This window comes from Drosophila guanche, unplaced genomic scaffold (genome assembly GCF_900245975.1).
Source record: "Drosophila guanche unplaced genomic scaffold, DGUA_6, whole genome shotgun sequence".
Lineage (NCBI taxonomy): Eukaryota > Metazoa > Arthropoda > Insecta > Diptera > Drosophilidae > Drosophila > Drosophila guanche.
The window spans coordinates 1,613,340-1,635,575 of record NW_022995753.1 but is presented as its reverse complement, the minus strand read 5'-3'; the positions used below and the strand labels follow the sequence as shown (position 1 = coordinate 1,635,575).

The following is a 22,236-nucleotide window of genomic DNA, read 5'->3' as shown; positions in this document are numbered from 1 at the left end:
GAAACAGTGGAATGTAACCAAAATCAATGCTGTAACCCGTAAAATCAGCCTAGTATTTTCCTGCTCAGAAAATGTATAAGGAACACTGGGAGTCTTCGACAGATGTGAAATTACATTACACCATCCATCGAAAAATATCTGATATCAACTAGCTTAGAAGAAGAAGAAACTATTTCATTTTCGTTAATAAAACTATAAAAAATACAATATTTCTCCAAATGTTTTATTTATAAATGCTAAAAGTTTTGCTGTTTATTAAAAAAAAAGAATAACGGTTGTATGTAACGCACAGAAGGAAACGTTTCCGACCCCATGGAGTATATATATTCTTGATCATCATCAATAGCCGAGTCCATAGAGCCATGTCTGTCTGTCCGTCTTGTTTGTCGGCTAGTTCTCAGAGACTATAAGAGCTAGAGCCACCAAATTTTGGCTCCAGACTGCTGTATGCTCACACTGAAACCAGTGTATTTCAAAAATTGGCCCTGCCCCCTTCCGCCCCCGCAAAAGGACGAAAACCTTCCAAATCTAACATTTTGCAGATAATTGAAAACTCAAAACGCCATTCCGTAGGGAATGATCATATCTATCAGATCACCAAATTGGAATCTGATTGGATCATTATTTTAGCTACAATGAAGAAATTAATTTCCAGTGGCCAAACCCACCCCGTCCCGCAGCTTATATTTGTTTTTTTCACATTCTCTCATTCACACTCTGCTTCTGCATTATGCGGCCTCTGCCTCTGCCGTCCCTCTGCCTATGAATCTGCCGATTTTTAACCCACCCCGTCCCGCAGCTTATATTTGTTTTTTTTTTTTGTTCGGGCGCTGCCTCTGCCTCTGCCGTGAGTTTGCATTGTGGTTCTAGAGAAGGGGGGCGAGCTATTGGAGCGTGTTGGCGTGAGAAGTGTTGTAGATGTAGATGAAAGATGAAGAAAAAATTTAAAATTTGACAAAACACCGCTAAGGTACAGATGTAGTACTGAGTATAAAAGTTGTGACGCGTAAGAAGCGTCTCACACGTCCCTTCTCGTTTTAATAATAAAATTGTCCTGAACATTGAAACATATGTATGTATGTTGTTTATTCTCCCTAATAGTCTCTTATCACAGGGGAACGTTGGGAATTTGTAAATATATAAAACACCGGTTCACACTGGCACCTAAATGATGAATAAAAAACAGCTGATGCTTATAAAATTTGTGCTCCGGAAACTCCTTGTAGCGAGCTGCCGCATTTCTCTTGGAATGGTCATCTTTGCGGTAGCAGTATCGCGTTACCCCAGGTCTGCTGATCAGCATGAAGGTGGTGCAGATTAATCTGCATCACTTTAGTGTTCCATCGACGGACCTGCTGGGGCTTATGGCGGAGAAGGCGGTAGATGTAACTTAATCCACGACTTCTGGATCGTCAGAAAGGGTTCGGAGACTGAATGGTCGAGGATACACCCCGTGGGTAAGCCAAAAACCTGTATCGCAGGAAGCTGCGAAGAAGATCATATTAAATAACTCAAGTCCCGCCCGATCACAACCATTGGTGGACACGGGAGCTGAGCAAAATCGAGGAAGCGCAAAGGAAAGCTGGGACGAATATCGCTACAGCTTCAATCTCTACAGAGACACCTGTGGGAAGCCGAAAAGGGAATCATAGCTATCCTTCTGCGACGCCATCGACGGCATCACTAAGACCTCGCTTTGACTGGTTCCTGGACGGTACTTTCGCAAAAGTCAACCAAACGTCGCTAGAGCTCCTCATGATTACATGTGGACTATAAGATTATAGTTTTCTTACGTTGTTTAGTAATAGGAAAAAGCATTTGCATTATTTTCGATTGATATTATATTTGTTAGAGAGTACTTTCGCCTGGTTTGAGTACTTGTCTTACATTAATATTAATTCGTGAATCATTAAGATACCATGAGAAAGGCTTCCAGAAATTCCAGTCGCCCACTTTCTGAAGCAAGGCCTTGTCCAAACAGTTCTCTTCTAGTTCTTCAATTTCGATGTCTTTAATTTTCAGTTCGGAAGTCCAAGAACTTTGTGTTTTAATAATACGAGGCACTGCGTGGTAGCAGAGACGGGATTCCTCCGACATTATTAAGACGTCTCCGCTATGGATGTATAATGCGGTTGGTGTTTCATCGTTAGTTTTTCCACCTATGAGAAAAATTGCAGTCTGTCCAAAGCTGTGTGGTAAATATAAAAAGTTAATACAGGATTATTAATATATTATCGTTTATGGCTCTTTATGTCTGGAAAATGTTAATCTACCTAAAAGAAAACAATGGAGCAGAATGATTAGGTTCAGAATGATCTGTGTGACCAGATAAACTGGTGCCAATCGGGTAGTAATTGACAATACCAGCTTCCGCTTTAAAATTGTTGAAGCCCAAAACAGATGCAAAAAATGCACACAAGCTGTTCAGATCATCTGGAACTGGTGAATGCATAGACACGTCGTAAATCTTAGTGTCCCAATTATGATGATAACCAAATGTTGTCCATCGCATTGCAACTTTAAGTCGCTGCATCTCTTTTAAATTGTCACATTGATGAAGTTCTTTCCACCAGTCCGATCTAGCTGAATCCGGGAACAGTCTTTCATTCAAATTAACCTTGTTTGGTCCTCTGGGGTAGTCTTGCAGACAGCGAGCAGCCCAATAACGCTGACCTCGCTCTGTAAACGGGTTTCGTATTACCAATAAGCCCGGATGATTGTCAAGAGCATAAGAGCGCCAAACATTCAGTGGTTTTAGTCCAGCAGGCATCCGAATATGGTTTTTTTTGCATATATTCAAATTTCTTTCGAACTACTAACATGGATAGACATCGGCAAATCGTCACATATAAGAAAGGGAAAAATTATGCCTTTTAGTAAACATTTGAAACTTTATTTTATATTTTCATGGATAACAAATATATTTATATTTGAAATTTAGATATGCATGTCCACTCTTAAATAATACACTCTTGCCTGCTTTCATACAAAATTTGAATTTTTAACAGATTTCATTTTGTAAACAAACACAAAACAGTGTTCCCGCAGAGCATGCACTTTTCCCACTTTGGTCATACTGGGTACAAAGCAAAATATATGGTACTTTCTGTCGCAAGAATATTTAGCGCACCTGAGTACTGGGCTTTGCATTTGTAAGCTTTTGTAATAACTCCACTCTCACTTAAAACAATTCAATCAAATCCATTTTCCATTCATAACAAATGTATAAATTCTAAACGTTGCTCATAAAACAATGTTTTGCAATATTTGTGAGTATACATACGTACATACATATGTATGAATGGATTCATAAGTACATTTAAGTACATGTACGTACAGAAATACTATTTTGTAATATCGGCTGTCCTGTGTCCTCATCGTCATAGTGATCAAAGTCAATTACATTGCTTAGATCGGGTGTTTTACATTTCGCCTTATAATATTTAAAAGACTGTTGGAACATTGTAAAATTCGCGCAGCAACTAATAAAGAATAAATAAAAATGGTATAATTTAGATGTACATGTTTGCATTCATAAGAGTACAAATAATAGTGGTATTCTTTTAACTGGTGAACAACTGAACTATAGGTAACTAATGTCTGTGTAAAAAGGATATAATTTTAAAAGCACTATTTTTCGCATCAGAATCAGTTGAATTCTAGCACAAACAATTTGTTATGGGATTTTGTCGTTCGACAGCCATTTTTTAGTCGTCAAAGTAGAAAAACAGTTAAACAATAATAACTAAAACTATTCCATATATTTCATCCATTAGACTTATGAGATCTCAAAACAAGTTGGTTATTCATATATTATTTGCGGTATCATAGGAAAAGGAAACAAAAATTTGTAGAGGAGAGAGTTTAACACACCTTTGGCTTTAGTTTTCCTAGATGAACAATTCGAATTCGCGCTTTAATTTTAACTTAACTAGGTGGTTGGGCTGCTGGCTTAAGACAGATTTTTAGCTTGAAAATAATTGTTCACTAGAGCAAAAAAATGTTGTGTGAATAATGTCATCTGATAAAACACTCAATAAAACTTGTTTCAAAATGTCGACGCGCCTCGTTCCTCCCGGAAAAAGAAAAAAATGAGCTAGCGAAACAGCGCTGGATGGGTTAGGGGGTAGCAACAGAAAACTAATCTCTTCATTCTTATAGATTTTGAGATCTAGGCGCTCATCAACACGGACGGAAAGAAAGGCAGCATAGAATATAGTATAAAATATCTTGTTGTTAGTATGAACTAAGTTCAAAGTAAACTAAATGTAATGTTTGGATGTTATTTGAAAAAACAGACAGGTTTTTTCGTGAAAAATGTATATATAACAAGAAATCAGAAAATCCGATTGGAATAAAACAAACTGATACAATTTTGGTTCAGCCTAAAATACATGCGTACGCAGGTATGTATTTATGTATGTTCATATGTGGCATACAGGGCCGTGCCAAGGAATATTTTTGGAAAATATATGTTGGAAAACGGCGCCCCAAGCATCCTTTGTATTAAAAAATGTATAGTGTTAAGTCCAAATCGGCGGCCCTAAATTTTGGTGGCCCGGGCTAATTCGCCCTTCTTCACCCCCCCTTGGCACGACCCTGGTGGGATATATGTATATTATGTACATTAGAAAAACGTAAGATCGTCCGTGATCAACGCTGTAGCATTTAAATTTGTGCGCTGGAGTAAGGAGGGTGCTTTTAAAAAGCTCTTTGGAAATTGAATAATTGAACGAACATTTAATTTTCTGTGAACGGCAAAAATGACGGACTTTGATTTAAAGAATCTTAATGAATGTTTGGAGGAGTATTTACCAACTGATAAGCTAAAAGAGGTCAAACGAATTTTGTATGGTCTCGAAGAAGAGTGAGTACATCATAAAGAACTGATAAAAATGTACACAACTTCTTAGATAAATATTAAAGTTTTAAAGTAAGTTTCCGATTCCTTGGTGATAGTGAATGTATCAAAAGCGTTTACCGGAACTCACAAGCTTTTTCACGTTGATACGTTTCCTTGTGAAATGGCCATATGACATTCGACCTTTTCTTATTAGTTGCAAAGAGAGAGATAACCTTATGAAAGAAGCATGCAGTGAGAGCGAGAGATAATGTAGGTATACGCCTCCAGTTGTCTTTCCAGTTGAGCCTGAAGTGATCATATGGTACACCTTTTACGTATGTTGGAAAACATATGTAGTTTTGTCTCATATGTACAGGTTTAGTTCCTCAGTTCTTCTAGAAAAAAGCCGGTAGATACAGCTACGAACATTCCAACGGTTCACATTCCTGTCAAATTTGAATTCGGTCTGCGACACGACCACCCCCGTACGTATGTATGCATGTACATACCTATATCGACATATATAAACAAATATATATATACATATGAACAAAAATGCTTAATAATAGATCCAGCATAAAAATATTGATGTTAATATGTATCAAGATGTGAGCGTTTGTACACATGGATGTTTACCATATATAAACAAAGCGACGAAAACAACATTCTGTTTACTTAAGAGCTTTTACATTACATAAAAACTAATTGGTACGCACTGAAATATATGTAACTTTTGGTAAAACTTTTATATACTGGCATATGCTCCTAAAATCGCTAAAAAAAATACCCTCAAAGGACCCTTCATCAAAAATGTATCCGCAAAAACACGAAAATCCGCTACGTCTACAATTTTGTAGTTGACAGATTTAGCTAAATAATGTAAACAAAATTTTTTTTTAATCATAAGGTCACATACATATTATCTACACGCATATTTATAACTGATAATGACTGAGTTCCGGTCATAAAAGATGAGGCGCGACTTTGGGCGAGCCTCACAACGGGCCCCCTTTCTTTTTTTTAAATTGTATTATTGGCCTTCAGCTCAATATATTACCGGTTCATCATTATCCTGTGGGCAAGCGTAGAAAAAATTGATCTGAAAGGGTATCAGGATAAGGGCCCAGGCTGGCCCTACCAATAAATTAAATTTAAATGACTTGCCTCCATCTAATATGCATCACTGTTTGGTTCTCATAGCCAAATACTTGATCTGCCCGATGATGCCACAGACATAGCACACAAGCATGGATTTGAAATTAAAGGCTATCGGTTTAAGGCGCGAGAGGAACAAATACGGAAGCCACGGTTGGTGCGAGTCGGCGCTATTCAGAATTCAATTGTATTGCCCACCACAGCATCCATTGAAGACCAACGCGTGGCGATCTGGAACAAGGTGAAGACAATGATTAAGGCAGCAGCGGCGGCTGGATGTAATATTGTTTGTACCCAAGAAGCATGGAGTAAGTATACATATATTCTCATCAGAAGCTATTCCAAGAATTCTCCATGACTAACATGATAACTTCTTGCAGCAATGCCCTTTGCTTTCTGCACACGGGAAAAGTTTCCGTGGTGTGAATTCGCCGAAGAGGCTGAGAATGGTCCAACGACGAAGATGCTCGCTGACCTGGCAAAAGCCTACAATATGGTAATTATTCACTCAATCCTGGAACGAGATGTAGAACATGGCGAGACCATTTGGAATACGGCCGTGGTTATCTCCAACAACGGAAAATACTTGGGCAAGCATCGTAAGAACCACATTCCCCGGGTGGGAGACTTCAATGAGTCGACCTACTACATGGAAGGTGATACCTTTCATCCGGTGTTCGAAACAGAGTTCGGAAAGATAGCTATCAACATATGTTATGGACGACATCATCCACAGAACTGGATGATGTTCGGTTTAAATGGCGCAGAGATTGTGTTCAATCCCTCTGCCACAATCGGTAGACTTTCGGAGCCACTGTGGGGCATTGAGGCACGGAATGCAGCCATTGCCAATAGTTACTTCACCGTTCCTATCAACCGCGTTGGCACAGAAACGTTTCCCAACGAGTACACATCCGGAGACGGTGGCAAAGCGCACAAAGAGTTCGGTCCCTTTTACGGTTCATCGTATGTTGCTGCGCCGGACGGTTCCAGGACACCGGTAGGTCAAATTAAAAACAAATGAATTTTATGACTTAATGCAAACAAACATTTCAGAGTTTATCGCGAGACAAGGATGGCCTGCTGGTGACTGAGCTTGATCTTAACCTGTGCCGTCAGATTAAGGACTTCTGGGGCTTCAGAATGACGCAGCGTCTTCCCCTTTACGCAGAATCATTTAAAAAAGCATCGGAGCCAGACTTCAAGCCCCAAATTATCAAAGAATCTTCAAAACCAAGCAATTAAAACGTTCATATAAAGTCCAAAATATAAAAAAAACCTTACATAAAAAGTCTATCATTATCTTTAGCGTATTATTACGAATGTACATTAACATAAATCTTATTTTATCTTATCCTTAAAAGGGCGTGTTGGTGTGAGAAGTGATGTCGATCTACGTAGATAGATAGCAGATGTAGCGAAAACATGTGAGCAGATAAGATAATACTTTAATCAATTTAAATGGCGTTGCCTTTAAAGGCTATCGGCAGGCGGTGCTACTTTTGATCAGCTCTCTGCACACTGAAACTATTGTCACAAACCAAATGCGTAAAAGTTATCATAATATTTTATGCAGAATGCTGCAACCATTACCAAATTAAAAATGCACATTTTCATAAGTACGCAAAGGGGTTTTGCCTTTTTTATTGTAATAACTTTTTCAACACATAAATAGCTCTTAAATATCCGCCGGGGGCTGCTCTAAATAATAGCTGCGAATGCATTGAAAACAAGAGTACCCGATTACTCCATGGAATAGCCAATAAAACAATAATATTAATCAAAATTGGCCAATAGACTTAGGGCTCCAGACTCACGGTTACGATTAAGGTTTTAACTTGAAGCAAAACACGCTGCGACAAAATGAAACCTTAAGAATTAACTTTACACAAGAAAAGAATTAGTGGCTATTTCCGGTTGATCGGATCATATCCACATACATATGTACTTCTAATTTAGAATATACTCCCAACATATTTTAACACCCGGTACTCAAAGAGATAAAGGGGTATTTGTGCTCGAAAGTGGATGTACTTATGTATCGCAAAGAAGGAATTATTGATCAGCATCAAAGGCCGAGTTGATATAGCCATGTCTGTCTGTCCGTCCGTCTTGATGAGCGCCTGAATCTCAGCAACTATAAAAGCTACAGTAACCAGACTGCTCGCCCCGACACCTTCCGTCCCCCACAAAGGGCCAAAATCCGTGACATACACAATTTTGAAGATACAAGGTTGGTAAGATTGGATTATTATTATGGCCAGAACGATGAAACTCATTTGCAGTGGCTAAATCACATTAACAAATAAAAGTTGTGTCGTGAACGAACGCATCTCACAACATTCCTTCTCATTTTAAAATCGAAAACGCGTTCTGGTGACTAAATCTAAAGCGCTGATATACCTTTCCTTTCCTTCCCTTTTCAATTATTTTCAATGCAACGGCTATACCTAAAGATATGTAAATTCTACTTTAAACTGTTGTTTGGTCCTTTTTATGCTCGAAGACTTAGGGCTATGATGATAGACTTTTTATATTATATTTGTGGTCCAAGCGATGTGCGTTTCGCACAGAAGGAACAGGAACGACAGTCATGGCTACTTCGAATTGGCCATTAATGCTGATCAAGAATTACGTTATAGTGTCGGAAAATTGTCCTTCTATGTGTTAGATACTTCGCCCACATATCGAATATAACCCTAAACTCTTTGAGTACCGGGTGTATTTAAATGTAATCCATAAATTCAAATGGATATAAGCAATGTAAAAGTAAAAACAAAGTCACCAAATGTATAAAACAGATTTTTGGCGTTTGTAACTAATTAATTTGTGACTTGTGCAGAAAAAAATGTACAAGATTCAATGTCGCACTGTGTAGTAAATCACACCTAAAAGTCAATTAGAAAACGCCGGATTAATGCCGGGAAAAAGGTCGATTTGGTAGCATAGTGTTATCGCAGACACTCTATTATTCCAATATGTAAAATAGCCAATATCCAAGATTGAATGCAAGAAAACTGATAGGAAATATCATCCTCGAGTACTTGTCAATTATATTCACGTCTTTGATCTTCGGTATAGTGGCTTTGATGGCAGATGCGCTTCTTTTTATTGCATGCAACATTCGAGGTCTAGTTGGGATTCCTAAATACATAATTAAGTAATTAAATGCAAATCAATAGTTCAAGTAGCTCACCCCTCTGTGAGCGATGTCGCAGTTGGTTACGTCCAGTGCCATAGTTTCGGGTGATTCGAAAACTAGGCGGAAACTTGGCCAAGTTTAAGGTCTCAGTGCCGATGGAGCCAAGGGTCGCATTATAATTACCTTTCCGTAATGAAGGTATGGGACTCATGCGTACGTCTTGAAGCTCAATTATGTCTTCAGTCGTTGAACACGTTAGAGATCTTTCGCTCTTACCTGTGGCCAATGATTACAGTCAAAGAAATTGTATTAACGCAAACAATTTAAAATGGTGATGGTCGCTTACAGAAAAATATAGTACTCGTTTTTTGTTGTAATTTAATATTTAAAAAAATGAAAAGATACCTATCTTTTGTCGATCACAGTCCTTGAATTTTTTAATCTTTTTTTTTGCTCGCTTGCCCCAGTAGGTATAGTTGACGGCCGCGTATTCAAGAAGCGCGGCAAATACGAACACAAAACACATAACTAGATAGATGTCAATAGCCTTTACGTAAGATATTCGAGGCAATGAACTACGAACGCCAGTACTGATCGTTGTCATAGTCAGCACAGTGGTGATTCCCAAGGCGACCCTTGCACTTGTGGCCTCGTGGTTAATCCAAAATGAAACCCATGAAAGCATTACGATTAGTATGCTAGGAAGATAGGTCTGAAACACAAAATAACCAATGTTTCGCTGCAATTTGAATGACAGGGAAAGGCGCTGATATACTCCAGTGGCGAGCCGCTCTTTGCGATCATTTGTTTCATAGCCAATAATAGTGAACTGAGGCAGTTCTGCATCTTCCACACCTCGCACAGGCGTTGGCTTCCAGTACATGACCACATCGCTGACAGTATATCCATCTACATGTACAATTTCGAATATTTACCATTATAAGCTTTATACATAAATTGTTTATCAATTAATCGATAAAACGAGAAGGAACATTGTGAGTCGCGTAACCAAATTTACAAAACATTACAGAAATCGAGATGTAAAAGAAGGGTGTGAAAGTTGTACTTACAGCTCTCAATTTCCACGGTGCAGTTCTGTGAGTCCAATGGATAATAATGCAAATCCATCATACAGGCAAGGGTTGTGGTAAACCTCATACCATACGTAACAGCGCCATCGCCCGCAAGGCGCACCAGCTTGTTTCGCTCGGTTACGTCGTGTAAAAAGCTTTGAACATTGATTTTATATGTATGTATACAAACAATACAAACAAACAATTGTTTAAAAACTACAGGCATTTTACCTGTTTTTGTCATTTGCGAAAAATGTATCTGGTACCCATATTTTCTCGGCAAAATCACCCGATAAAGTCAGCACATCATGGATTCCATCATCATCGTTATAATCGCCGTTATAATACGGACCGTAAATATTGAACGCCAGACGCTCGTCGCGCCAATACTGATTCAAGTACATTGTTATTGTATAATCCTTATGATCAAACAGAATACATATGTTTTTTTATACTCAAAGTTGTGTTAGGCATTTACAAGTTTATTTACCATATTAACTTCTGATATGGCGTCGAAGCTTGCTATGGTCAAATCCATTCCAACGTGTAGTGGCTCGCCTCCAAAATTAGGCCTGAGGCGGATATCGTATCCCTGAAGTATCTTCGATATCGTCTGTGTAACATTTTCAAGGCGCCCAGCAAGCACATCATTTTGCTTGCAACTAAAAATACAAACATTTATGTAAGTAAAATGCCAGGTTCAAGCCACCGTTGGTAGGGGTTACAATTCAACATTAATGGTGACAATTACAGAAATGCTAAATTGTTGATTGCATACTGCCTCACTATTACATATCTAAACACGACAGCAGATAAGCAACAGCAACATACGTAGGCCCAACCCAGCCAGGCATTTTGTAACCCATGAGCATCAACCGGACAAACGGACTACGGAAGAGACACCTAGAACTCCGCTGGAGCACGCCCTTGCCATTGCGTCAGACTGGAGGTCCAGGTGTCCGGATGACACGGCAGAGATGCCTGGTACTTTCCAAAATAAACAAAATTATATACATTTATGTACAGCTTGCCATTTACTTCCAGTAAAAACTTTGTAACGACGTATACAAAACTTCGTCATTCAAGCATCAGCCTCAATAAAAATAACTTACCGGGCAAGCTGCAACTTTGCGCCAAGTATGAGCATCAAGAAAATCAGGCCAGAGCAGACATCGAGTCGAGTATAACTATTCATATTGGCAGCTTTTCTGGTTTCATTGACAAGTCTCAACTTGAAAGCATTAATTGCGATGACATCTCCAGTCTGCCTGCTTTCATTGTGATAGCAAAAGCGACTTCATCAGCTGATGTTCTCCAAGGATGACGGGCTAACGCATTACTGTCAAATGTTATGTTCTGTTTCTGTAAAATTATTGGAAACATATTTTATTCTGGACGTTGATATGCAATGACTGCACCATCAAGTGGCCCATGCGACACCAAGCCAAAGCCTGTTACGCGCGGAACCTAGCAGAACTCAGCCCTCCTCCCGCCCAACCGACCGAGGGGCGCTGCCGCATGACGCGCGGCGCGATTAACCGAACCGGTCGCGAGCATGCAGGAAAGATAGATGTTAGGCTAATATTCGAGGAAAATTAGATCTAATCATAACTAGACTAAGCTAAGCAAGCAGAAATTACAATATTTAGGGGAAATATTTTGACCACCCCCACGTTTGCGTAGAGACCAATTAGATGCTATTGATCGTTCTGACAATGAAACAAATATCCATGTACATGTATGGTGTGGGTGAAGGTGTAGGTGTAGGTGCTGTAAGCATTATAAAGACAATTTGGGTCTCTTGGAAAAAAGGGCTGTCAGGCCGCGCTATGACACACATTATGGTACCAGTCGTAGACACCCGTTCTTTTTTATATTTTTAATGCATCTATTTTCCTGAGAAACTGCCTAATATCACAGGAAATGCTTTCCCTGGGCTTCTGATTGCGATGAGTAAAAACCTCTCATATCTTTTTGTTTTTTATACCAGTATAGCTCTTTACATGACGACTCTTTAAGTTTCTCTTTGTTTGGAGTGATTTCATTTCATATTTTCTACTTCACCAGTTCTGAAATTAGCTTTTAATTAGTACTCATATTTGGACAATAAGAAATTGTCTATGATGCAAAAACAAAACCTTGTCCACACCGGCACCTTTATCCTACTAATTGCAGATGATAATTTTTTATGGCGGCAAAGCAACAACAAAACAGCAAACAACATTTGCTGAACATTATATGTATATTTTGCTTTTGTAAAGGGCTTAACAAAATGCATTTGTTAAGAAAACACAGCTGAGATTTCAGCAAATGTGAAGGGTGTAAGAATCGATTAAATGAATACCGATTTGTTTACATTGTCGACATCCTTTTTAGATGGAGCAATTTATTATGTGGCACAAGAAGCTTGACTACGTCGACGTTGTATTGATGGCATTTAATCATTAAATCATTCAAATCAGGGAAACTTATTGGATTTTAATAGCGTTTTGGTTGCGTGAACTTTCAGACACATAATAACAAGTAAATATGCATATGTACATATACAAATATTTGCATCTCTCTGGCCATTTCCATCTTTGTTGCACCTATGTACATTTGGTGCATATTTACAAGTACCATGCAAATAATTGTTTACAAAAATATTTGTATTCATTAGAACGAATATCCCGAGGCAGGAAACATAATAATCACGCACATAACATACACTCGCATTGCTTATTCCCGGTCAAACCTTGTCTTCCCGTGTCCCGTGTTTCCGTTTCTGTTTTTGTATACGTTTAGGTTTTGCGAGATGCTGCGCGTGAGCGTCGTCCAAAGTGTCTATCGAAAAACACTGTTCAGGTATGCATGTACACCAGCCGCTCGGGTAAGCTCGTTTCATTCGTTTTGACTCGGATTGCGCATTCTTTTCAGACAAGTTTGTTAAAATTGTATATATGTACATATGTGTGTGTATGTCATTTAAATGTGTGTTTCCGCCAGTATAAGGGTTGTCTGTCTTAATAGCAAGGCGAACATTTGCAGTGATGCATATGTACAAGGGTGTGACAGAAATCACTGAATATTTATTATGATGAATTCCATTTCAAGAATTCGGCCCAATAGCTTGGGTAACATAATTTCTAATCAATTATTTCCCATTTGGCATTCCAGATATCGAATCCATTTAATTGCGAAGGGGTGACATAGAAGTACTTAAAGATTTTTATTAGAGTTTTTTTACGCCTAATAAGTAGGTGACACTGAATCTCTACAAATTTTCTTTATCGTAAATCTCCGATCGTGTGACATTTCTCAGCGAGATATCGCTGCGCATGCATCCAGCTGTTTCGATATCGCACACTATTGATTCAGCTATTTGGTTGAATAGACCCATAACACACTTAAAACATTACGAAACTGGTAATAAACCTCCAAAGAATTTAACATTGTGTATGTTTATTTATGTAAGGCGAAGATCAACAACCACAAATCGTTTAGAGTTCACCTCCTTTATCACTAAAGGCTTCCAAGGTAATTTGCAGACGGATGATATTGCCATCTAGTGAGCTGCTGCCGACAATTTAACAGAAGGTGTTATTTGGTAGGCCAATGACTAAAATATGTCCACCAACCAACCATTACGAAAGGTTCAACAGCCTTGTATAATTTGGAATCGAGCTGACCTTTACGACGCGTCTCACAACGTTCCTCCTCTTTTTTAACCTTTTAGGTCATTCTATTATTTTCGATTGTTGGTCGGGGTCACTTAATGTTAATGTGCTCGAAATGCCATCAGAAAGTCCGTTCGTTCCTCTGCTCTGGCTGACTGTCCTGTTCCGTCAGACTCAATAGTTTTGCCACCTTCCCCTCAGTTCGCTCACACGACACGCTCTCCGCAGCAACTCTAAAAATAGATTAAGGGAATACACCACAATTTCTCTCGCTCCATTCTCATTGCTCTTTATTAAATAAGCCATAAAAGTTCTTATTCAATCTACGACAAATATGTACATTGTACTAAATACATTTCTGTATCATCCAAAAAATATAATGGTAATTATTCGGCGCATGTAATTTAAATTTGATGTTTTTAGACCTTTCTGATAAAGCTTTCATTCGCAAGTTCAATCTTATGTGAGACCATTTTTCTTTCTGATTGCAAACATTAATGTTTCGAAAATTGGTGTATGACAGTAGGGTTTTGTTTTTGAATAAATGTAGTTAACGAATATCTAAACTGATATTGAGTAGTTTGTTTCTGTGTAGGCTTGGTAGGAGTTATCTGTAAAGAATAAAAACATTTAAATATTAGTAATTATGTAATAATGTAGCAAATCATAAAATGGTTTGCCAGGTCAGTAAGCCGCGAAAAAACCCTGCGAGTGGCCCCTAGTATATTCTTTTATCTAAATTTAAAAGGGATAAACTAAAATATTTCAATACATACCTGTTGAATATGCCATTGTTTTTGGCAGGTTAACCACGTCCCGACGAAATGTAGATATGTTTTGGGTAAACCTAAAAATAAAAGATATATGAAAAATATATTGCAGTATGCCCAATATAAAGTAGTGTATCCAATAAACCCAGGGAATCTCTATGGATATAGTTTGCGACTCTGGTGATCCGTGCAGTTTGGTTTCAATAAAACTAGTGGAACAGTTTGCAAGAGATCTCTTTACGAAGTTTGGGTATGAACTTATTCAAGTAAATTTAGTTATTTATCTATATCATTCAAGCATAATCACCGAACGAATTTTCTGAAGAATTTGATAAACTTTCATTAGAGAAAGAGCTTTTTCACTCTGCAATTATGAAAAGCTGATGAATGCAGCTATAAAATGTACCTGACCCATTTTTTTAAGGGTTCTGGGGGAAGATTTATATTAAAAACGTACTAAAATATAGTTGGCTGATCAGATCAGATCAGAGCGGGTCCAAACCCTTTTGGGTCGAAAAACCTTTTGCAACTATAGCATAAATTCAAATAAATGGAATACAAATATGTTTAATATACTCACTTCTCCTTATTTTTACTGGAAACATTGCGCTCGATTCCTAACATTAAATCATCAAACCACTGAGCCATTGTGTGTTGTTTTTCAACTGGTTGCCCACAGATAATGCTCTCTTTTAAGGACCTTTAAGAAATAAATGTAAATAGATAAATTATTAGTTTGAAAAAGTTAATATAAGCTTTAAGCCTAAGCAAGAAAGTATAAGATCAGGTGCCGAATACCGTTGAACACCAAGGGCTTTGCCGATCGCTGCATCAAGCCCGATCAAGCCAAGGCAGGATTCGAACAAGATAGATCGACACGGAGTGACAGCACACTGGTACATGTGTACTAAAAAAATCAAAGTAATCATGCGCTGTAGGCCCCTCGACCGGGGCCTACATTTTTACATTCGTAAAAACAACAAAATATTCTTACCGATAAAAATCCTCGTAAAGTAATATTAGTACCAGCAATGGACGAGACATGGACCACTGATTTCGACAATCCTCGGTCAGAACGTTGTTTAACAACGAAGACATCATACTCTGAAGCAATTCAGAGTTCATCTCAACGACCTTAAAATCAAAGAAAGGAATACAAATTTGAATACAAATATGTCTGTTATGCAATCTGAGGACTTGGTATAAATTAAAAGTTAAAATTAATGAGCCTACGCTAAAAATGTAGTAGCTTAACTTCAACTAATAACAACAAACAAACAAAAACAAGAGGGAAAGTTGTGAGTTGTTACCGTTGCCACTACTCTACTTGCATACCCAGTACTCAGTCATTCATTATATGTACGTATTTGTGAGCATCATATTTTATTCGTCATTCATCTCTCTTCTTACATCTCAGCCTGAAGGCTTACACTGCACGGGAAAGAGTGTGTGCGCAATAGAGAGAATAGAGAGAGATAGAGTATGCGCTGCAGCGCTGGAAGAGTCGGTTAGCCACTTAAAATTAATTTGTTCATTTTGGCTATAGTTTTTGAGTACCGGGTTACATATGTTTTAAAAAAACTAGTCTTTTTGTTTTGTTGATACGAAACATCAATCAACCGATGTTTAATATTAGAATTTGATAAGTGCTATTCGGGAAGCATACCTTAAGAAATTTTTCGTTTTCCTGCGTTAAACTTCGAAGCTTTTTGTTCGGGAATGTGGAAACTAAGGAATAATGGAAAACTTCGTTATTGCTTATATCATTGTAAATATTTTAAATCATTTTTACCCTTTAGCTGAAGTTGTTTAAATATGTACGAAACAATACTATCTAAAATTGTGCAGCAGCTTATGTAAATGGCTGAATCTGAAATTGAAATATTTCATATATTAAATATGGCTAAGATGTTTATTTATTTATATTTTTGGTGCAAACCTAGCGCTGAGAGGCCCTTGGTGAGGCTTTCCAATATGTACACAAATGCACGTGGCTCCAAACCGGCTAGATATGTAACGTGGTCTTGAGAAAGGCAATTTAATAAATTGTAATATGCTGAAGACAGTTTTGGATATTCCTGCAAGTGCAATAAGAGAGAGACAACATTTACAAATAATGTGGCTGACTGTTTGGTATGGAATTGAACTTACAAGTAAATCATTTTGTTGTATAGAAAGTATTAGCTTAGCAACAATGTTAAGAACGCTGTCCAGTGTATCATCTCCATACAACTTGAATACGCCACAGTTCACATAGTTCCCACCAAGTGAGTTTTTTAAAATTAAAAAACAAATTGCTATTCCTTTAAGTTTCATTGGGTAGAGTCGATCACGAGGAACTTCTAATTGTAAAATACGATTCCCGTATATACAAATAAGTTTAGAAGCCTCTCGAAACAGGAGGATGCCCATAGGACTGGATACATTTCCAGCCAGTCGTTGTGTACGACAATGTACCAACTCAGCGAAAAGTTTGAGAACGGGTGTGGTAACTGCAGGATCATGAGCCCACAAGTCAACGGCACGCAATAATATAGGCAAGTAGTCTGTATAGTAGCTGTAATCAAAAATGATAGTCAATATTAATGCAATACTAATAAACAATATTCATACGAACAGCCATTCAAAGAGCATGGTATACTGAATACGAGCATTTAGTGGCAGTGCTAGCCCTCGAAGATCTCGGGCCAATCCAATAGTTGCTTTCTTAGCCTCGTCATTGGGAAAACTATTAGCATCCATCAGCACAGTTCCAAGGGTTTCAAATTGATCTATAAGTACATAAAAACAGAATTAAACAAATTGTAAATGTGTGATAATTACATGTTCCGATTTTAACTAACTTGTTAACGGCGTCAAAAAATTATAGAATCGTTCTTCATCTTCTCCCAAATCAAACATTAACAAACGGCCTAAAGATGTGTAAAACATGGTGCGACATCGCATTTCACTCAACGAAGAGTTTGTTCCCAGGAAAGGGAAATGTTCGCTTGTGTGGTGTGTCAGCATGAATTGCACTTCGTCTAAGCGTGCAAGCTTACGCACAGAATTAAAGTGCACAGAAAGATCCGAAAGTAACATCAGAGTTTTAGTAATAATCTGTTCTGAACGTCCCCAAAACTTTAAATTGGTAATACTGAAAATACCAGAAACGTTTATCCAGTGAACAACAATAAATCAATTAATTAATTTTAGATACATACATTTTACGATTTATAAAGCTTAATAGCATTTGCTCATCGCTAAGTCCAAAGACTTCAGTCAGTCTCTTATATACATTCGCTTTTTGTGCTTGCTCGCTGCTATGCATTTTGCGAACTTGGTCCAAAAAGCTTAACATGGCCAATTCGAGCTTTTCGCATCCAGCCTGAGGCAATCGTGCATCTGTCAGACTCATTAGTTGTAGCACTCTAATGACGAGCTCTCCATCCATGGTATCTTGCTCGTCGCTAGTCGGTACAGAAAGGCGACCAACAATGGCAGACCCGATAATGTACACCAACCAAGTTAACTGAAGCTCATGCACAGTTATATCTATAGGATTGGCGTTGGGCGTCTGTACAAGATTTTCATACTCACGTGCCTTTTGATCAAAATGCTGCACAAGAAGACTGCAAGTCTTGTTGTACTCGCACCGTTCAATAACTGACAGTTGCTCTAGCTGTTGCTGCACCATACATAAATCATCTAATGGATCCTCTAGATTGTCCCGTACAATCAAAGGAACAGCATCTAGGCGCGACTCGATGTAAGCTTTAATCACTTCTGGTGTATATGTACCAAGTAAATGCGGATCCGGAGACTTTACATATGGAACGGATGCTACCATACGTTGCCAAAGTGTTAGCAAGTAGTGCACACTGTTTGGTGCAAAAAGCCACAACTACAGAAACGAAAAATTTCTTATTCTTATTCTTATCAAGTACATCACTTTTTCAATACTTACATGCAATGACTGCACAGTAAATTTCGCTATTAATTCGATAGCTTCTGGATAACAAGGAACAGCAATTAGCTCGCCTAATTGATAATTGGATTTAAGTCGAGCTAGCAAACGGCAGAATTCGTGGTAGTTATCTGGATCACTTAAACCCTGAAAATAAATCCAAATACATATTTTTTAACACGAAAGTGAACGCTGTGAGTCGCTGGCGTTGACGCGACTCTACTTTTATACCCGCTGGTCATTCAGTATATGTATGTACATATGTAACCTTATATTTTTCTTCGAATTTTACATTTTACACATCTGTCTGCCGCACACCTGCACGAGGCGGGATGTGCGAGCGAAAGAGGGAGAGAGTGAGCAAGCATAACCCGTGTTGCTGGAGAGCGTGTGGGGTAGCCACTGCTCTTATCGTCTCTGAGAACGAGGCGTCAAACAGACAGATGGATGAACGCTTACCATGCAAAAGTATATAATAGGGCAGAATCATTACTTACGTGCAAATTAGTCAAAATATTTGTTACACCTTCAACCAGATGTGTGAGAAATTTCGTTCTTTCAGTATTACTAAAAAGCGATCGACGCACTGATGTCATTTGAACCAAACAAGACAGGGAGTAGCTAGCTAAACCATTCGGAAGAATCTGGTATAAATCAAAAAACAGTTTCAGTGTGTTTAAATCCAGGAACGCAGGACGCCAGGCTGTTGGAATCTATTTAAAAAATATAGCGTTATTTCGAATACTCTTTAAATTGTGATTTATTTGTGAACATACCTGAACGTTGTTCATATCATCGGAAGATTCATCTGTTGAACTTCCAATAAAATCAAAGCTCAAACAGTTTTTCGTCAGTCGCAGCACATGAGATATCAACCTTAAATAAGCATAAAGAATAACCACAAATTAACAGACAAAAATTGCAATTGATTAATAAGAAAATGCTATCCGAAGATTTTGATAAACTTTCATCAACAAGTCATCTATTTTTATGCCCGGTAATCAAAGGGTTTAAGGTTACATGGATTTTTATCCCTAAATTCTTCGAGTACCGGATATAAGAACTTACGCTTTCTGCGATTCATCCATAAATTTAAGGTTCTTGCTGTTATCACGTGCAGTTATCAATAGTGAGCACGACAAAAGAAATGTGTCGTAAAGTTGCTGGTCACGATAGGATGTGGCTACCTTTCGATTCTTTGAGAAGGACATATGTACATCTAACTCCACAATAGAATTCATTTCAGATACCAACTGTGATAATATTTGAACGCCAACTGTGCAGTGCTCCACAGAACCCTAAGGACCGAAATTTCAATCATATATTCTTTGTTATTATGAAAATGCAACATACCTGTAAAAACTTTTTTACGTCTTCTAGTAGATTTTGAAAGATCAATTCGCCTTTGTAAGTATCGAACCAACCATATTTTGTAATTTTGGCCAGAAGTGTAACCAAGGCTTGAATAACAAAATGTTGCAGATTAGGCCTTGTGGCCAAGTAGTTTAATGCATAGCTACGAATGTCGATTCTTTGCTCAAGTGTCAGTCCCTGTATTAGTTTTGTTAGTGTGGACGCGGCAAGCAGCTGTGCATAACTAGAATCGGCTCTGTCTAGTAGAAGTTGACATTTGGGTAGCGCATCTTGGCTACTTACAAATGAAGCAAGAGCTTTCTCTGCATCTCCACGAATGCAAACGTCTGTAGCTTCGTAAAGTTGCTTGCACAGTACTTCAAGTTGCTGTATCTCCTATAAAAATAAAAATGTTTATGTTTTTAAATATATACTGTTTAAAACATCATTTTCAAATTTCAAATTCAAATTAATGATAATATATATACATACATAAGTGCATTAATAGTTTGGGGAAAATTTTCTAAATAAAGATATTGACTATGAAGTGATTTATCTAAGATATTTTCGTTAAGGAATAACGAGAGATCTCCTAGAGCCGAAGACGTCTTCGGCTGACAGTTCTCCCATTCAATCCTCTTCGGGTCATCTGCAGTGCATTTCAATTGATTCGTATATACCGGTTCTCTCAATTGTCAGATATGAACTGCTTTTGGGTTTTTATATATATTTAAATATTCGGAAGTGAAATACACTTGCAACAGTGTGAGATCACAGCAGTCTGGTTGCAAAATATGCAAAATAGGACAATATTTGTGTTTTGCGTGTGCTTGGAACACATAAAGTCTCCCGAAACAATAACTCCATTACTTTTTATAATATAGAGTCTAAATCGAAAACTCTAGCTCTTCTTTGGGTGTATGCTTTGATCTAGGCAACCACTATGACTGAATTGTATTATAAAATTCTTTAAATATATAATCTTGTTTCGAAATTTTTTATTTTGTTATTTAGTCGAGCTTTAAAAAAACCGAAGAACTGCCGTACTAAGTACTAAGTACTTATCAATTATAAATGTTTAATTTGGCAATAGAATATTTGCCCAATGGCAAGTGTTAGCTACAACATTTAAAGGAACAATTGATACCAGATGCATTGTATAGAACCCCAAGATATCAGGAGAACTCGGTGTAGAAAAGTTCGATTTTGTAGCACAGTGTAACAAACATGATATTCTGGCAGAGGATTTGTTCTGATTCTCATTTCTTAAGGTTCTGATATATATTTTATACAAAACAAAAGCAAAACTTTAGAACACAAGTAAAGATGTACATCTAGCCATATGAATTTGCACACAAAAATAGTAGCGGAGCTTTAGCCATAAACGCGCAAAATACTTCGCAAATATTACGTTAAATAATTCCCTCGATTTTCGATCTGAAATACAATGTATTTATGTAATTTACATACATACATATCTACATCTAAACAAAATTGCAAATTTGTAATTTCTTTGTTTGCATTTAATAACAGATAACATAAAGAATTGGTATACATATTAAATACAACTAACACGAATTGAAATAAATTGACCACTTACCATAACGACACAGCTTCGTTGCCGCTTTTGTTTTAATAACAAAAAAGAGCAAAAATATGCTGAATGTTTTGTTTGTATTTATGTGAGTATTACAAACGCTTCACAACCCGGCACTTTTTAAACTACACGCGCTGTGTCACATTTAATGTAAACATTGCTAATGCAAAATTAAAAAAATAAAAATACAATAACGCAATGATCGAATGAGTATATATTTTATCTCTCTGCCTGTTGAATATCTTTAAAATGATATGTAAATAAATGAAAGAAAATCGACTTCTTCATGCACGGAAAGTGATGCAAAACTTCCTCGGCTTTTTCGATACTATCGATCCCCATCGATATAAAAACGACCAGCTCGATTAAATTTCTAGCTGCATGAATTAGCTTTTTAGAATGACAAACTTCTTTAAAAGCAGATTGAAGCTACTTGACTTTTGGGAAAATAAGAACCGCTGCCTCTGAAAAGAGGTTAAACAAAAATACATGTTTTTGAAAATTCTTAACAACGGTTCTGACGTCGAAAAATAAATTATCATATTTATCAATTTATCATTTCTAAGCACCAACTCTTTCAGGAAAATTTGGTTTGGAAACTTTGGTAACCAAGGACTGACAGGAAAATGAGAAAAACAAGAACAAAACACATCATCAGCAGGATCACAAAACTTTTATTTGTAAATAAACCAATTTTCCGC

General features: G+C 37.5%; 4 protein-coding genes across 8 annotated transcripts; 1 reads left to right on the top strand and 3 right to left on the bottom strand.

The window, feature by feature from the left end:
- Window positions 1-1,823: 1,823 nt before the first annotated feature.
- On the bottom strand, window positions 1,824-3,510 carry LOC117588806 (nucleic acid dioxygenase ALKBH1). Of its 2 annotated transcripts, none has more exons than XM_034280322.1 (2): window positions 3,338-3,510; window positions 1,824-2,188 (listed from the first exon to the last, which is right to left on the bottom strand). In XM_034280322.1, exons 1-2 carry the CDS (start codon window positions 3,382-3,384, stop codon window positions 1,849-1,851), a joined length of 387 nt encoding a protein of 128 aa, XP_034136213.1. In that variant the 5' UTR covers window positions 3,385-3,510; the 3' UTR covers window positions 1,824-1,848. The 2 variants fall into 2 exon arrangements, 1 of the variants encoding a protein (XP_034136213.1); XR_004574168.1 differs by lacking the exon at window positions 3,338-3,510 and adding an exon at window positions 2,618-2,725 and having other exon boundaries at window positions 2,107-2,188.
- A 1,152-nt stretch (window positions 3,511-4,662) lies between these two features.
- Window positions 4,663-7,289, top strand: LOC117588801 (beta-ureidopropionase). Its single transcript, XM_034280317.1, has 4 exons — window positions 4,663-4,867; window positions 6,044-6,306; window positions 6,379-6,998; window positions 7,055-7,289. The coding sequence occupies exons 1-4, from the start codon at window positions 4,764-4,766 to the stop codon at window positions 7,241-7,243; spliced, it is 1,176 nt and encodes a 391-aa protein (XP_034136208.1). The 5' UTR covers window positions 4,663-4,763; the 3' UTR covers window positions 7,244-7,289.
- Window positions 7,290-8,930: 1,641 nt separating this feature from the next.
- On the bottom strand, window positions 8,931-13,051 carry LOC117588800 (gamma-aminobutyric acid receptor subunit beta-like). Of its 3 annotated transcripts, none has more exons than XM_034280316.1 (8): window positions 12,948-13,051; window positions 11,326-11,575; window positions 10,704-10,875; window positions 10,445-10,602; window positions 10,211-10,368; window positions 9,546-10,049; window positions 9,195-9,416; window positions 8,931-9,142 (listed from the first exon to the last, which is right to left on the bottom strand). In XM_034280316.1, the coding sequence occupies exons 2-8, from the start codon at window positions 11,406-11,408 to the stop codon at window positions 8,967-8,969; spliced, it is 1,473 nt and encodes a 490-aa protein (XP_034136207.1). In that variant the 5' UTR covers window positions 11,409-11,575; window positions 12,948-13,051; the 3' UTR covers window positions 8,931-8,966. The 3 variants fall into 3 exon arrangements, with proteins under 3 accessions (XP_034136207.1, XP_034136206.1, XP_034136205.1); XM_034280314.1 differs by having other exon boundaries at window positions 8,967-9,142; window positions 10,445-10,632; window positions 12,948-13,049; XM_034280315.1 differs by lacking the exon at window positions 12,948-13,051 and having other exon boundaries at window positions 10,445-10,632; window positions 11,326-11,408.
- A 1,300-nt stretch (window positions 13,052-14,351) lies between these two features.
- On the bottom strand, window positions 14,352-21,821 carry LOC117588720 (ran-binding protein 16). Of its 2 annotated transcripts, XM_034280173.1 has the most exons (17): window positions 21,539-21,818; window positions 19,939-20,334; window positions 19,654-19,883; window positions 19,362-19,461; window positions 19,083-19,298; window positions 18,586-18,732; window positions 17,843-18,522; window positions 17,483-17,775; window positions 17,257-17,410; window positions 16,791-17,196; window positions 16,579-16,717; window positions 16,432-16,509; window positions 16,306-16,367; window positions 15,634-15,773; window positions 15,220-15,339; window positions 14,646-14,716; window positions 14,352-14,480 (listed from the first exon to the last, which is right to left on the bottom strand). In XM_034280173.1, exons 1-17 carry the CDS (start codon window positions 21,539-21,541, stop codon window positions 14,431-14,433), a joined length of 3,285 nt encoding a protein of 1,094 aa, XP_034136064.1. In that variant the 5' UTR covers window positions 21,542-21,818; the 3' UTR covers window positions 14,352-14,430. The 2 variants fall into 2 exon arrangements, with proteins under 2 accessions (XP_034136064.1, XP_034136065.1); XM_034280174.1 differs by lacking the exon at window positions 15,220-15,339 and having other exon boundaries at window positions 21,539-21,821.
- Window positions 21,822-22,236: the final 415 nt, after the last annotated feature.

What these genes read in the sequence shown, in the direction of transcription:
- LOC117588806 (XM_034280322.1), bottom strand. Translation starts at nt 3,384, where the DNA reads ATGACGATGAGGACACAGGACAGCCGATATTACAAAATAGTATTTCT. An exon ending in TATTACAAAATAGTATTTCT is followed by an intron (nt 2,189 to 3,337) that starts GTACGTACATGT and finishes TTTACCACACAG; the next exon opens with CTTTGGACAGACTGCAATTT.
- LOC117588801 (XM_034280317.1), top strand. Translation starts at nt 4,764, where the DNA reads ATGACGGACTTTGATTTAAAGAATCTTAATGAATGTTTGGAGGAGTAT. An exon ending in TTGTATGGTCTCGAAGAAGA is followed by an intron (nt 4,868 to 6,043) that starts GTGAGTACATCA and finishes TGGTTCTCATAG; the next exon opens with CCAAATACTTGATCTGCCCG. An exon ending in CGGACGGTTCCAGGACACCG is followed by an intron (nt 6,999 to 7,054) that starts GTAGGTCAAATT and finishes CAAACATTTCAG; the next exon opens with AGTTTATCGCGAGACAAGGA.
- LOC117588800 (XM_034280314.1), bottom strand. Translation starts at nt 11,408, where the DNA reads ATGAATAGTTATACTCGACTCGATGTCTGCTCTGGCCTGATTTTCTTG. An exon ending in TTCGCAAATGACAAAAACAG is followed by an intron (nt 10,369 to 10,444) that starts GTAAAATGCCTG and finishes CAATGTTCAAAG; the next exon opens with CTTTTTACACGACGTAACCG. An exon ending in CACCGTGGAAATTGAGAGCT is followed by an intron (nt 10,050 to 10,210) that starts GTAAGTACAACT and finishes TTGTACATGTAG; the next exon opens with ATGGATATACTGTCAGCGAT.
- LOC117588720 (XM_034280173.1), bottom strand. An exon ending in TTTTTTGACGCCGTTAACAA is followed by an intron (nt 17,411 to 17,482) that starts GTTAGTTAAAAT and finishes ATGTACTTATAG; the next exon opens with ATCAATTTGAAACCCTTGGA. An exon ending in TAAACAACTTCAGCTAAAGG is followed by an intron (nt 16,368 to 16,431) that starts GTAAAAATGATT and finishes ATTATTCCTTAG; the next exon opens with TTTCCACATTCCCGAACAAA.